The sequence below is a fragment of the Narcine bancroftii genome, chromosome 9 (assembly GCF_036971445.1).
Source record: "Narcine bancroftii isolate sNarBan1 chromosome 9, sNarBan1.hap1, whole genome shotgun sequence".
Classification (NCBI taxonomy): Eukaryota; Metazoa; Chordata; class Chondrichthyes; order Torpediniformes; family Narcinidae; genus Narcine; species Narcine bancroftii.
In genome coordinates, this window is record NC_091477.1 from 63,381,086 (window position 1) to 63,394,744 (window position 13,659).

The window sequence follows — 13,659 nt, forward strand, 5'->3', positions numbered from 1 at the left end:
CCGATGCGAGGTCCCTAGTGGCCACCGAGTCTTCCCATCCGTCCCTGAATGTGACGTATGCGTAGTGGGGATTCACGTGCCTCACTTCCACTGGCTCCACCAGAGGGTCCGTTTTGTGGGCCCTGCAGTGTTTCCGCAGGAGCGCTGGTCCTGGTATCATTAACCATCTAGGCAGCACTGTGCCTATTGCAGCTTTCCTCGAGAAAGAAAACATACGGTCATGAGGAGTCGTGTTAGTGGCGGTACACAACAGCGAACGTATGGAGTGCAAGGCCTCCAGTAAGGCCTACCACCTTGCCACTGGTAGGTCTTTTGCCTTTAAGGTCAGTAGGACAGTTTTCCAGATAGTGGCATTTTCTCTTTCTACCTGACCATTACCTGTGGGGTTATAGCTTGTGGTGCGACTGGTGGCTATGCCTCTATCTCTCAGGTACTGCTGGACCTCAGCACTCATAAAGGCAGCACTCCTGTCTGTGTGTATATAGCTGGGGTGCCCACACACACTGAAAATGGATTGCAGGCACTTTATTACCGTGGCTGCGGATACATTGGGACATGGAATAGCAAATGGGAAGCGTGAGTATTCATCTATGGCATTAAGGAAATAAATGTTCCTGTTGTAGGAAAGGAGCAGGCCTTTAAAGTTAAGGCTGAGGCGCTCGAATGGTCTTGTAGCTTTTATCAGCGTGGCTTTATACAGTTGGTGAAACTGTGGTTTGCACTCCGCACAAATGGGGAAGCCCCTGCTTACCTGTGGTGCACTGTTAGCCAGAATCAGACACACACAATGTAAAGACTGTACAACAGGCTTTAATCCACAAAGACTTCTACAGCTGGCTGTAGCTGCAGTAACTCTGAGTGAGACTTCAGGAGGCTTATATGCCGGAAGGTGATTGACACCCAACCGGGTGGGGCTTGATCTATTCAGGCCGACTGATTGACAGCTGGCCAGGTGTTGTCCTGTCCCCTTACACTCCTGTAGGTACAGAGGTTGCCCCCTGCAGTAGGTCAGTAGTGTTCCACCACATTCACCCCTTACTTTAAAATTGTCCCGGGATAGGGTGGGGGGCAGTAACAAGGAATCGTACCCACTATACAAAATACAATATTTACAGATTGAGACGATCCGGCGGTCGCCGGGGTCTCTGTGACCGTCGTAGGACTGGCTCCTGGTCACTAGTCGGAGGGGAAGTTGGGGGGCTGGCGGCAGGGGTCTGTGTGACTAGTATGGTGCTGCGCGGAGCGGTAGCCAAGGGGGCCAGGGTCGACGTGTGAGAGTCGTATTGGATAGGTGGGGGGGCAGGTTCATCTCCCAGAGCTGAGGCTGGTGGTTAAGGAGGTCCTGCGCACCCCATAGCTGCCTGGGGACGGGGATGTACGCATGGTCGGCGTCGTCCTGGGCTGAAGGATGTCGTGGAGTGGTGGGTGCTCCTGCTGGTGCCAGGTCCCTGGTTGAGACGGTGTCCTCCCTGCCACTGCTGAACCTAACGTAGGCGTAGTTGTGGTTCGCGTGTAGGAAGAAGACCTGCTCAACCAGGGGTTCGGCCTTGTGTGTCCGTATGTGCATACGCAGGAGCACCGTTCCTGGGGACATGAGCTATGCTGGGAGGGACATTCCTGTCGCTTACTTCCTGGGAATGAGAACAGACGTTCGTGAGGGGTCTTGATGGTAGCCGTGCACAGCAGCGACCAAATGGCATCGAGTGCCTTGGGCAGGGCGTCCTGCCAGTACTCAATGGGCCACCCTTTTGACCTGAGAGCCAGGTGGACTGCCTTCCAGACCACCCCATTTTCGCATTCCACTTGCCCATTGCCCCTCGGGTTATAGCTCGTCGTGCGACTGGTCGCAATTCCCTCGCCGTCAGGTATTGGCGCATGAAACTAGACCCCCCGGTTGCTCTGGGTAAAAGTGAGGTAGCCAAACATGGTAAATATCTGCTCTAGGGCCCTGTTGACAGTGGCTATGGAGGTGTCCGGGCAAGGGATAGCGAAAGGGAAGCGTGAGTACTCGTCCACTACTGTGAGGAAATCGACGTCTCGGTTCGTGCAAGGCAGGGGCCCATTGAAATCCATGCTGAGACACTCGAAGGGCCGAGTGGCCTTTACGATGTGGGCCTGGGGCAGGCGGAAGAAACGGGGTTTACACTCCGCACCGACCTGGCAGACCTCGATCATGTCCCTGACATCCCTAATGGTATACGGCAGGTTCCAGGACTTAATGAAGTGGTACAACCTGGTGACACCTGGACGGCAGAGGGACTCATGCAGTTCCTGGAGCCTGTCGTCATGCATAGACGCGCAGGAGCGAGAGAGTACAAACGGGGAATCATTAAACTTTCCGGGGCAGTACTGGATGTCATAGCTGTAAGTTGCCAGCTCGACTCTCCAGCGCAGGATCTTGTTGTTCTTGATCTTGTTCTTGTGGGTAGTGTTAAACATGAATGCCATGGGCTGCTGGTCAGTGAGGAGGGTGAATCTCCTGCAGGCCAGGTAGTGGCACCAGTGGCGGACCGCTTCCACAATCGCCTGCACCTCCTTTTCAATGGCAGAATGTCATAGCTCGGAACCGTGGAGGGTCCTAGAGAAGAAAGCGATGGGGCGCCCCCCCTTGGTTGAGGGAAGGAGCGAGGGCTACCTCCGAGGCATCGCTCTCCACCTGGAAGGGGGAGTCCTCGTCCACGGCCTGCATCGTGGCATCCACGATGTCCTGCCTGATGTGGATGAAGGCTGCCTGTGCCTCAGGTGGGAGGGGAAAAGTTGTAGCTTGGGCCAGTGGGCGGAACTTGTCCGAGAAGCGAGGATCCCACTGCAAGTAATAGGAGAATAGGCCAAGACATCTACGGAGGGCCTTTAGCATGGGGGGGAGGCAGCTCCATTAATTGGTGCATCCTTTCTGGATCTGGGCCGATGACCCCATGGGCCACGATGTACCCCAGGATGGCAAGGCAGGTGGTGCGAAACACACACTTCTCCTTGTTGTAAGTGAGGTTCAGTTCCCCGTCCATCTGGAGGAATTTTTCTAGGTTAGCATCATGGTCCTGCTGGTCAAGGCCGCAGATAGTGATATTATCCAGATACAGTAACATCGCCTTTAGCTTGTGCTGGTCTACCATGCGATCCATCTCCCGCTGGAAGACGGGCACCACGTTCGTGACCCCAAAGAGAACTCGGCAGAACTGGTACAGGTGCACGTCCACCTCAAATGCGGTGTAGGGCTTGTCCTTCAGGTGGATTGGAATTTGGTGATACGCCGACTTCAGGTTAATAATGGAGATCACCCAGTAGCGGGCTTTCTCGTTGACCATGTCGACTATCCTCAGCAGGGGATAGGCATCCAGTTGGGTGTACCGGTTAATGGTCTGGCTGTAATCCACGACCATCCTCAGCTTACTTCCCCCTTTGACCACCAGGATTTGGGCTCTCCAAGAGCTGTTACTGGTCTCTATGACACCTTCCGCCATGAGTCGCCACACCTCTGCCTTGATGAAGTCTCTGTCTGAGGCACAATAGCACCTACTTCTGGCGTCAATTAGCTTGCAGCCTAGCGTAAGATGTGGGAAGAGCGCCGGTGGGGTGATGCGTAGTGTGGAGAGGCCGCAGATTGGTCAGGGCTGGTAGGTTGGCGCACTGTGTAACGTGAGTGGAGGTTGGGGCCCCCTGAAGGCAAGGGTGACATTCTGCAGGTGGCATGGAAATCCAGGCCCAGGAGGACTGGGGCACAGAGTTTGGGCATGACCAGGAGCCTGAACCCCGTGTATGTCTCCCCTCTTACAGTTATATCGGCCATCAGCACCCAAGACTACCAACAATCTTATCCTTTGTGGTGAGGGCGATTGAGCAGGTGGTGGGGTGGACTTTTAATCTCAGTAGGTGGGCCACACTCGGGTGAATGAAGCTCTCGGTGCTGCCACTGTCGAACAGGTAATTTGTTACCTGCCTGTTGACTTGCACGTCCATCATAGAGCGCCCAAGGTCATGAGGGATGTCCCTGGTCAGAGTGGTGGTAGCCAGGACCATCTCGGTGTCGGAGTCATCGCTCTCTGGCTGTGTGCGATGATTTGCAGTGTCCAGAAATGTGGGGAGCGTCAGTATGGTGGCCAGGTCATCGGCCGTGTTGACCACGTCGACGTCAGTTGTGGGGTGCGGCATGTGGCAACTGATAATGTCTGGAAGCTTGTGGTGCATCGGTGGGGCGGCCTGGTCATCGCCCATGTTGGCCTCGTTGTCCCCGTCATCGTCGGAGGTACTCCGTGTTGGCCGCTGGTTGGCGGCGGCATGTGGGGGCCCACCTTGTGGCTGGCCTCCTTCCACAGCTGTGTTCATTGCGCTGGGGGAAGTGATGTCGTGTCGGCTGGCGGAAGTGATGTCGTTTCGTCAGCCGGAAGTGACGTCACACAGTGAGCCAGAAATGACGTCACTGTAGTTTTCGCTGAGCGGTACTGGCGAGGGCGGGGTCTGGTCCAGGTGCTCAGGGCACATGCTGCGATCGTTGTTGGCGGGCCCAGATGTTGCACCGATGGGGAAGGCAGAAGTCGTAGTGGGGAAACTGGCGCCGCCCAGCACATGCACATAGAGGGGCCTGCGGGGGACGTGGGGAGGTCAAAGTGGGCCGCTGAGCTGCCGGCTGGATAGGAGAGGCACACTTTAGAAAAGTGGCTTTTCTTGCCACATCAGGAACAGTACTGGTTCCTAGCCGGGGAGTTTTGGCGTGATCGTCGGTCTGACTCACACAAGGACCCACAGTACTTACAGGGGCACCGGGCACCTGCCGCAGCAATGTTCTCCTCCCCAGCTTGGGGCCATGAGGGAGCCTGGGTAAACCTGGAATCGAAGGCTTTGATGTGCAGGGCTGCAGCTTCCAGGGTTCGGACCACTTCCACAGTCTTCGTCAGGGTGTAGATACTATCTTCCAGCAGCTTCTGCCGGATGGCCCTCGAGCGTAGCCTTCGGACGAAGGTGTCCCGGATCAGCCTCTCTACCTTCTCTGTGCCTACCCCGGGTTCAGCCAGACACAGTCGGGCCAACTCTCGCAGGTGTCCCAGGTAAGACTCAGCTGTCTCCCCGGGTTGCTGGGCTCGGGTATTGAGGAGGTAACTTGCACAGACCGGATTCATGGGGGGCTTGTACAAGTTCTCGAGAGTGTCCATTGCGCTCTTGTACGTGGAGCAGCCTTTGGTTGACTGGAGGCGTGAGGACGCAGCTTTGACCAGAGTAGGACCAGCCTCTTCCGATCTGAGTCCAGGATGCCACCTGTGTGCGCCTCGATGATTGCCTCGACCGCGTGCCGCCAGATCTTGAAGCGTGTCTGGGCTTACGGGTGGCATGGGTCGACTTCAAGGCTCCCTGCACTCAGGCGTTTTTTCATGGCAGCCATGGGAAAATTTTGTGGATTAAATTGTGATGCGCTGTTAGCCAGAATCAGACACACAAGGAAAAGACTGTACAACAGGCTTTAATCCACAAAGACTTCCACAGAGCCAGGCTGGCTGTAGCTGCAGTAACTCTGAGTGAGACTTTGGGAGGCCGACGCAGGCTTATATCCCGGAGGTCGATTGACACCCAACTGGGTGTGGCTTGATACATTCAGGCCAACTGATTGACATCTGGCCAGATGTTGTCCTGTTCCCTTACACTCCTGCAGGTACAGAGGTTTCCCCCTGCAGTAAGTCGGTGGTGTACCACCACATTACCATCTGTACTTCCTCTTCTGAGAATGGGAGATTTTTGGCCCTTATGAAGTGGAACAGTCTAGCGACTGCCAAGTTACCCAGCTCATTGTTCAAGCTCTGCAGCTGGGACATGTGATTGAGGTCCACACAGGTGCCCCTGGACAGTGCATCTGGGGGCTCATTGAGCCTCCCTGGATAGTATAGAATGTCATAACTATACGTAGACAGTTCTATCCTCCAGCACAGGATTTTATCAATTTTTATCTTCCCCCTGTTCTGGTTATCAAACATAAAACCATGGATCGTTGGTTCGTGACAAGGGTGAAGCAATTACATGGCAGATAATGTCTCCGGTGCCTTACCGCTTCCACAATGGCTTGAGCCTCCTTCACCCCTGCCGAGTGTCTTACCTGTAGGGTCCGTGAGAAAAAGGCTACCGGTCACCTCTCCTGGTTCAGAGTAGCAGCGAACGTTACGACTGAGGTGTCGGTCTCTACCTGAAAAGGAATTATCTCATCTATGGATCACAGGGTTGCTTTTGTAATCAGATCCCTAATCTCCATAAAGGCTTTGATAGCTGCCGGGCTGAGAGGAAATGCTGAAGCTTTTATGATTGGGCGGGCCCTGTCGGCGTAGTTGGAGACCCACTGTGCGTAATATGCGAAAAGTCCCAAACACATCTTTAAGGTTTTCTGTAGTGTGGGACTGGGAGGTCTAGAAGTGGGCTCATGTGGGCAGGGTCTGGGCTGATTTCCCCGTTCTGTACCACATAGCCCAGGATGGCCAGTTTCTAGTGCTGAAGACTCATTTATCCCTATTATTATGTTAGATTGCAGTCCTTTGCTACCTGAAAAAAACGATGAAGGTTAGTGTCATTGTCAGCTTGCGAGTGGCCGCAAATCTTAACATTGTCCAGGTTATGGGAACTCTGCCTGGAGTTGATACTCGTCTCCTATCTCCCACTGGAACAGGGATACCCCATTGGTGATGCCAAAGGGAAGGTGAAGGAACTGATACAGCCTGCCGTCTGCCTCGAATGCCATGTATATGTGGTTGCTCTAACGGGAAACTGGTGGTACGCTGCCTTGAGGTCTATGGTAGAGAACACTTTATACTGAGCAATGCTGTTTACCATGTTCGCAATACGTGGTATCCAGCTGTGTAAATTTATTGATCGTCTGACTGTAATCCACCACTATGCGCCGCTTCTCCCCTGACTTACCTACAATGACCTGTGCCATCCAGGGGCTGGAGCTCTTTTCTATAATGCCTTCATGCAGGAGTCTGCGGACTTCTATTCTAATGAACTCTCTGTCTCTCGGGCTGTACCTCCTGCAGTTGGGAGTGAGGGGGTTTCCATATTGAGGGCCGTTAGGCTACAGTATCATCTATTCTCAAGGAGCAGTGGGGGAGCGGCCTATTATGTAATGCATCATGATGCTTTTCAATTGGCACTGGAAGTCCAGTTCCAGTAGGACGGGCGCACAGAGGCGTGGGAGAACTAGCAATTTAAGCTCTTCATACTCTGTGCCCTGTATTTCCAGTGAGACCCTGCAGAAATGTTTTATCTAGCTACATGTTTGTTAGACGCTAATAAAATCTGGTGGTCACTCGGGTACATGTTTAGAGCAAGGCTTTCTACCAGCCCCTGATCTATGAAACTTTCCGTACTCCCGCTATCCATCAAGCAATTTAATGTCAACCCATTAACTTTAATACTAACAGTAGCATCCGATAAATTGTGTGGACTCGCCTGATTCAAACACAGAGAGGCCAGCATGACACGTCCTCCATTCTGGTAATACTCCGCATCCAGGTTGTAGTAGCACTCTGTACCGTGGTCATCACCCGATAATGATGTCCTCTGTTCGGCATCCTTTGCCAAAGATGGACGACAGCACATGGCACACAGAAGAAGAAGAGCTTTCCCACCTCTCATTTGCATGAGAAAGGACTTTGATGGGAGCCTTGAGGCTTCGACAAACTTTCACATAATTTCCTCTCTTTCTACACTTTGAACAGTCCTTTTCCTTAGCCGGGCAGTGAGATCTGGGGTGCTTGGGCTATCTGCAAAAAGGGCACTTGGAGCGCTCCAGTGGGGCTGCAGATGCTATATGCTGCCCTTGATCACTCATATTCCTCTCCCTGTGAGGGACTACAGAATCCAGCAGTGAGTACTCTTCTCGTTCTCTCCTAGAGTCCTCCAGAGCTTCTGCAGTAGTCTCTGCCTCTTCCAGCCTGACTATTCCCTTTTCCAGCAGCCTTTGTCTAATTTCTGTAGATCTGACGCCAGCCACGATCCTGTCCCTTACAAGATCATCTGCATACTCTTGGGCTGATACTGCTTTAAAAGTACAGGCCCTTGCTAAGTCTTTCAGCGCCAGTATAAAATCTCTCGCTGACTCCCCTGCTTGCTGCAACCTGGTCATAAGCCGGTGCCTAGAGTGTAGCTCACTGTGCCTCTGTTATAGTGCCTCTGTAGGGTGTTCATCGCCTTCCCTAGATGAGCTAACAATAGCATTAGCATCTCCTCTTCTGACGCTCCTTCAACCCCCATGTAATTTAAAATACATCTCTGCCATCGACTGAAGTACGTGCTTGCCCCGGGAGTTCTGGGATCCAGTACCAGCCTGTTGGGCCTCAGCACTTGGCTAAACCTGAACCAGACCTACCGGACCTGATCCTGCAGGAATGTGTGCCCCCTCTGGGGGATCAGGGATAGTTGGGGGTGTCTTGGGGTAGTAATCTGACCCCGCAGTCCTGATGCGATCCTTGGTTATAAACCAGGAACCAGTGGGTTGCTTGGCCGGTCCCAGTCCCGGTGAATTAGCTAACAGGCGGGGCCCTTGGCCTCTCTTTACCTGCTCCTGGATACTTCTGTCCCTCTCGTAGTCCACTACAACCACTGGGTGAGTCCCTCTCTCTCTCCCCGATTTCGATCCCGCAGTTCTCCGTCCTTTTTGTCCAGTCCGTACTCGGAGGCACGTGCGCGGGATCCATCCACATTTCTAGTCCCTGAGCCGGGCCTTGGTGGAATCGGGAGCATGGGAAGCAACATTCATTGTGGATATATATTAGCCTATTAAATTGATGTGACTAGCATCAACCACACGAGACAGAGTGCAAGTAAAACGCTAGTTTTAATAGGCTAATATATACAGCGAGGCCTTGCCTCTGTGCAAGCCTAGGCCAGAATGAATGAGAATGAGCTGTGGCCGGTTTATATAAACATGGTGGTGGCCCCTGGTGACCTAGTGGTGTAATAACATCGCCTTCCCAAGATCGTGTTATATGGCGAGCTCTCCACTGGCCACCGTGACAGAGGTGCACCAAAGAAAAGGTACAAGGACTGCCTAAAGAAATCTCTTGGTGCCTGCCACATTGACCACCGCCAGTGGGCTGATATCGCCTCAAACCGTGCATCTTGGCGCCTCACAGTTTGGCGGGCAGCAACCTCCTTTGAAGAAGACCGCAGAGCCCACCTCACTGACAAAAGGCAAAGGAGGAAAAACCCAACACCCCACCCCAACCAACCAACTTTCCCCTGCAGCCGCTGCAACCGTGTCTGCCTGTCCCGCATCGGACTTGTCAGCCACAAACGAGCCTGCAGCTGACGTGGACTTTTACCCCCTCCATAAATCTTCGTCCGCGAAGCCAAGCCAAAGAAAAGAAACAGGGCTGTGGGCCAGAAAGACCTGTTACCGTGCTATATCTCAAAATTAAAAATTGCATTTAAACAAATCATGTTTTGAACCAAGTTTGACATATTTACTCCGGCTCACCACCATGTTTCTGTGTAAGCTTCTCCTACCTTTCTCCTTGACTCACTCAGCTTTTTTCCCTCATCCTACATCTGGGTTCACAATCTCGTGAACCACAGTCCTCCGTCAGCCTTGGCTTGTGTACTGCTAGTTTGTCTGCTCCATTGAACTGGCCAAAACAAATGGCTCTGTCCCTGTGTATAATCCTAGGGCTGGGAAGGGTTGTTGAATGTGTGAAATATTGTATCTGTGCTCTAAATATTTGTTCATTTTTGTTCCAGAGCTCCTGAATATATGTTCCTTTGAAAAATGCTGAAGCACACAGGTGTGACCTAATGGAAACTCGGGCACTAAGTGATCCGGAATGATAATTCCTTTCCATACAATGCCAGTCCAATGTATTTATGATGATGAACAACAGAACAAGCAAAGGGAGAAATTGGGGTTCATTGTGGTTCTGAAATAAAGAAACAATTTCTTGCCTCTGATGTATTTTATTCGTTTATTTATAACTACAGAATTTGTGCAAGAGACAGTTAATCTTTTATGTGCATTGATGTTTGGATGAGTTGGGGGAAAATGCCCCTGAAACTCCTCTCTGAATGTTAAGGAATGAGTGATATGTGAGCGTGGACGGTTGCCGAATGGCAGGGCTAGTATATTGGTGTATTGTGTTCTGCAAAGCCGAGCCTTCAGTATTTTATCCTTGATGAGGCACAAGATAAAAAAACCATTGAAGAAGGGGGCATTGCAGAGGTAATGGAAGAGGTAGAGTACCTGGGCAAGAGATATTCAGGGAGATAATGGAGTCATCATTCATGTTGGAAAGGTTCAGAAGGGTTTCCAGAAGGAACTTGTAGTCCAGGTGAGGTGAAACCATTTAACTAATATAACGCAGACCTCAAGCCTTGGTTCAGACTTTCAGGACCAGGGCATCAGTAATCTCTGTGCTTGCCCATGCATTCAAATGTGCCAAAATTTGGAAGTGGTGCAATGGCACACCAATATCCATCATGTTTGTAATAGGATTTTTTAAATTTCTATTGTATGCTGTGTCAAAGCATGACCTACAACTGGCATTCCAGGCCAGTTTCCTCTCGGTGAAATTTGATGGGTTATCAACTCAAAATGCTCTTCAAAGAGAGTTACAAAAATGAATGGGCTTTAGTGTAAGGATTTATCATAACACAAGAGTAGTTAGGCAGACAAGATTGCATTATTTGAGACAAGTATTTGATTGGAAAGCATAGTCAAGGGTAACACAGTTGGCATAGTGGACAGCGCAACGCTGTTATAGCGTCAGCGATTGGCACTGTGCTGTCTGTCAGGAGTTTCTACGTTCCCCCTGTGTTTGTGTGAGTTTTCCCCTGGGCCTCCGGTTTCCTCCCACCGTTGAAAAGGTTTGTGTGCGTGATTGTGTAGCTCGGGCTCATGATCCAAAGGGGCTTGTTACTGTATGTCTAAATTTAAATTTTAAAAAAGACACAAGGGTTCAAAAGCCGACTGTGCTATAAATTTTTATGGGTGTGTCAAGAGTTTAGGAACACAACCATTGCAGCAGATGTGTTTCTTTTTTTCAGCATATGACTGTTGTGAGTGAGATGTTTGTTACCTGTTACCTAGCTTGCAAAGACAGTAGAATGAAGACAATGAAGACGCTGTTTACATCTGGTACCGCATGGATGGCAGTCTCTTCAATCTGAGGCGCCTGCACGCTCACACCAAGACACAAGAGAAACTTGTCCGTGAACTACTCTTTGCAGACGATGCCGCTTTAGTTGCCCATTCAGAGCCAGCTCTTCAGCGCTTGACGTCCTGCTTTGCGGAAACTGCCAAAATGTTTGGCCTGGAAGTCAGCCTGAAGAAAACTGAGGTCCTCCATCAGCCAGCTCCCCACCATGACTACCAGCCCCCCCACATCTCCATCGGGCACACAAAACTCAAAACGGTCAACCAGTTTACCTATCTCGGCTGCACCATTTCATCAGATGCAAGGATCGACAATGAGATAGACAACAGACTCGCCAAGGCAAATAGCGCCTTTGGAAGACTACACAAAAGAGTCTGGAAAAACAACCAACTGAAAAACCTCACAAAGATAAGCGTATACAGAGCCGTTGTCATACCCACACTCCTGTTCGGCTCTGAATCATGGGTCCTCTACCGGCATCACCTACGGCGACTAGAACGCTTCCACCAGCATTGTCTCCGCTCCATCCTCAACATCCATTGGAGCGCTTTCATCCCTAACGTCGAAGTACTCGAGATGGCAGAGGTCGACAGCATCGAGTCCACGCTGCTGAAGATCCAGCTGCACTGGATGGGTCACGTCCCCAGAATGGAGGACCACCGCCTTCCCAAGATCGTGTTATATGGCGAGCTCTCCACTGGCCACCGTGACAGAGGTGCACCAAAGAAAAGGTACAAGGACTGCCTAAAGAAATCTCTTGGTGCCTGCCACATTGACCACCGCCAGTGGGCTGATATCGCCTCAAACCGTGCATCTTGGCGCCTCACAGTTTGGCGGGCAGCAACCTCCTTTGAAGAAGACTGCAGAGCCCACCTCACTGACAAAAGGCAAAGGAGGAAAAACCCAACACCCAACCCCAACCAACCTAATTTCCCCTGCAGCCGCTGCAACCGTGTCTGCCTGTCCCGCATCGGACTTGTCAGCCACAAACGAGCCTGCAGCTGACGTGGACTTTTACCCCCTCCATAAATCTTCGTCCGCGAAACCAAGCCAAAGAAAGAAGCTTGCAAAGACAGTAGAAAGTAATTGATTCTATCCATTGCCATAGCATCAATGAAAAGAGATTTCCAATCATGAAGGAGAAATATCATTTCCACAGATCACAACGAATGGCTCCAATTGATGGCATATCCCTGAGCTCAGCTGATGAGGCCAGACCAGGAGTTTGGGGCCAGAGAAACACTGTTCAAATCAATATGGGGCATTTTGGAAAGCAGACCCAATTCTTCATCATTTAAAGGACATAGTTGGCCTAGAAATGTCAAACAAATTACCATTTCTTAACAATAATCCAGAAGGTGGGTCACCTGGGAAATAATTCCAGGTCATTGAGGAAACGATGTCCCTGTTGAGGAAATAATGTTGGGAGCAAGGATGACTCATGGTCCGGATAAAATATCAGCAGTGATCTGGAGTTGGGTCAACATATTTCACTGCAGACATAAAGATAACCTTCAGACACATAACACAAGTTATACCAGTGAAATTCATGGGCTAACAGCCCTAAAGTTGCATGCCACCTGGCTAGTTATCTGACCAAGTGATATCTCGTCTTATTATATCCCCTAAAACAGATTAAAGAAAAATTCACATTCAAATTTATTTAGCATCCAATTATAGCAACGTTCTCCAGTCCACAGGACAGAATAGTGGAAACACACAATCATACATTATACACATACAGACAAGTACAGATATACATATATTTAAAATAAATAGTATTAAACAATAATGAGGTCTCAGAATGTGGTTCTAATACTTCAACATCTCTTTCCCGATGGGAGTAGCTGGAAGGTGCTACGCATGGGGTGGTAACGGTCCTCATTAAGCAGTGATCCTGATAAATCACATTGATGGGAGGGAGGGAGAAATCAATGATCCTCTCTGCTCCTTTCATGGTCCACACTGATCCAAGACCCTCTTGGTAGAGCTCCTGTTGAAAGTTGATAGAATGGACAGCAGCATTTCCCACCTTAGCCCTTTAACAAAGTCCATTCATTGATGCACCTTCCTGAGTGGAGTGTAGTGGAGGGTGGTCATCCCTGATCTTCCTGAAGTTCACAATCTCATTTATCCGCATTGAGACTCAAGTTGTTATTCTCACAGCATTTCATGGGATTTTCCACCTCTTCTCATCATTGTTGCTGTTGTTTCATCTGCAAACCAGATGATTCTTGGAGCTGGATCTGGCAATGCAGTCATGGGTCAGTAGCATGAACTGATCCATGAGTGGGTTGAGCACACAACCCTGAGGTGTGCCAGTGCTCAGAATGATGGTGTTCGACGTTTTGCTTCCAATCCACGTCCAGAATCCAGTCCCAGCGAGGACAGTGTCTCCACCAGCCTCTGGAGAATGCTTGTATTAAATGCAGAGCTGAAGTCAGTGGTGTCGTTCTCCAGGTGGGTCAGTGGAAGGATAAGCATATAGCATTATCAGTGGAAAGGGTCCCTCTGTGAGCAAATTAAAATGGGTCCAATG

General features: G+C 50.6%; 1 protein-coding gene across 1 annotated transcript in view; it reads left to right on the forward strand.

Moving 5' to 3' along the window:
* LOC138743706 (serotransferrin-1-like) overlaps positions 1-9,918 on the forward strand; it is a 91,222-nt gene extending 81,304 nt beyond the window's left edge. Inside the window, exon 17 of the mRNA XM_069899330.1 lies at positions 9,712-9,918. Within this exon, the coding sequence (XP_069755431.1) occupies positions 9,712-9,746 (35 nt within the window). The 3' untranslated portion in view covers positions 9,747-9,918. The remainder of the gene's footprint in view (positions 1-9,711) is intronic.
* The last annotated feature ends 3,741 nt before the right edge of the window (positions 9,919-13,659 follow it).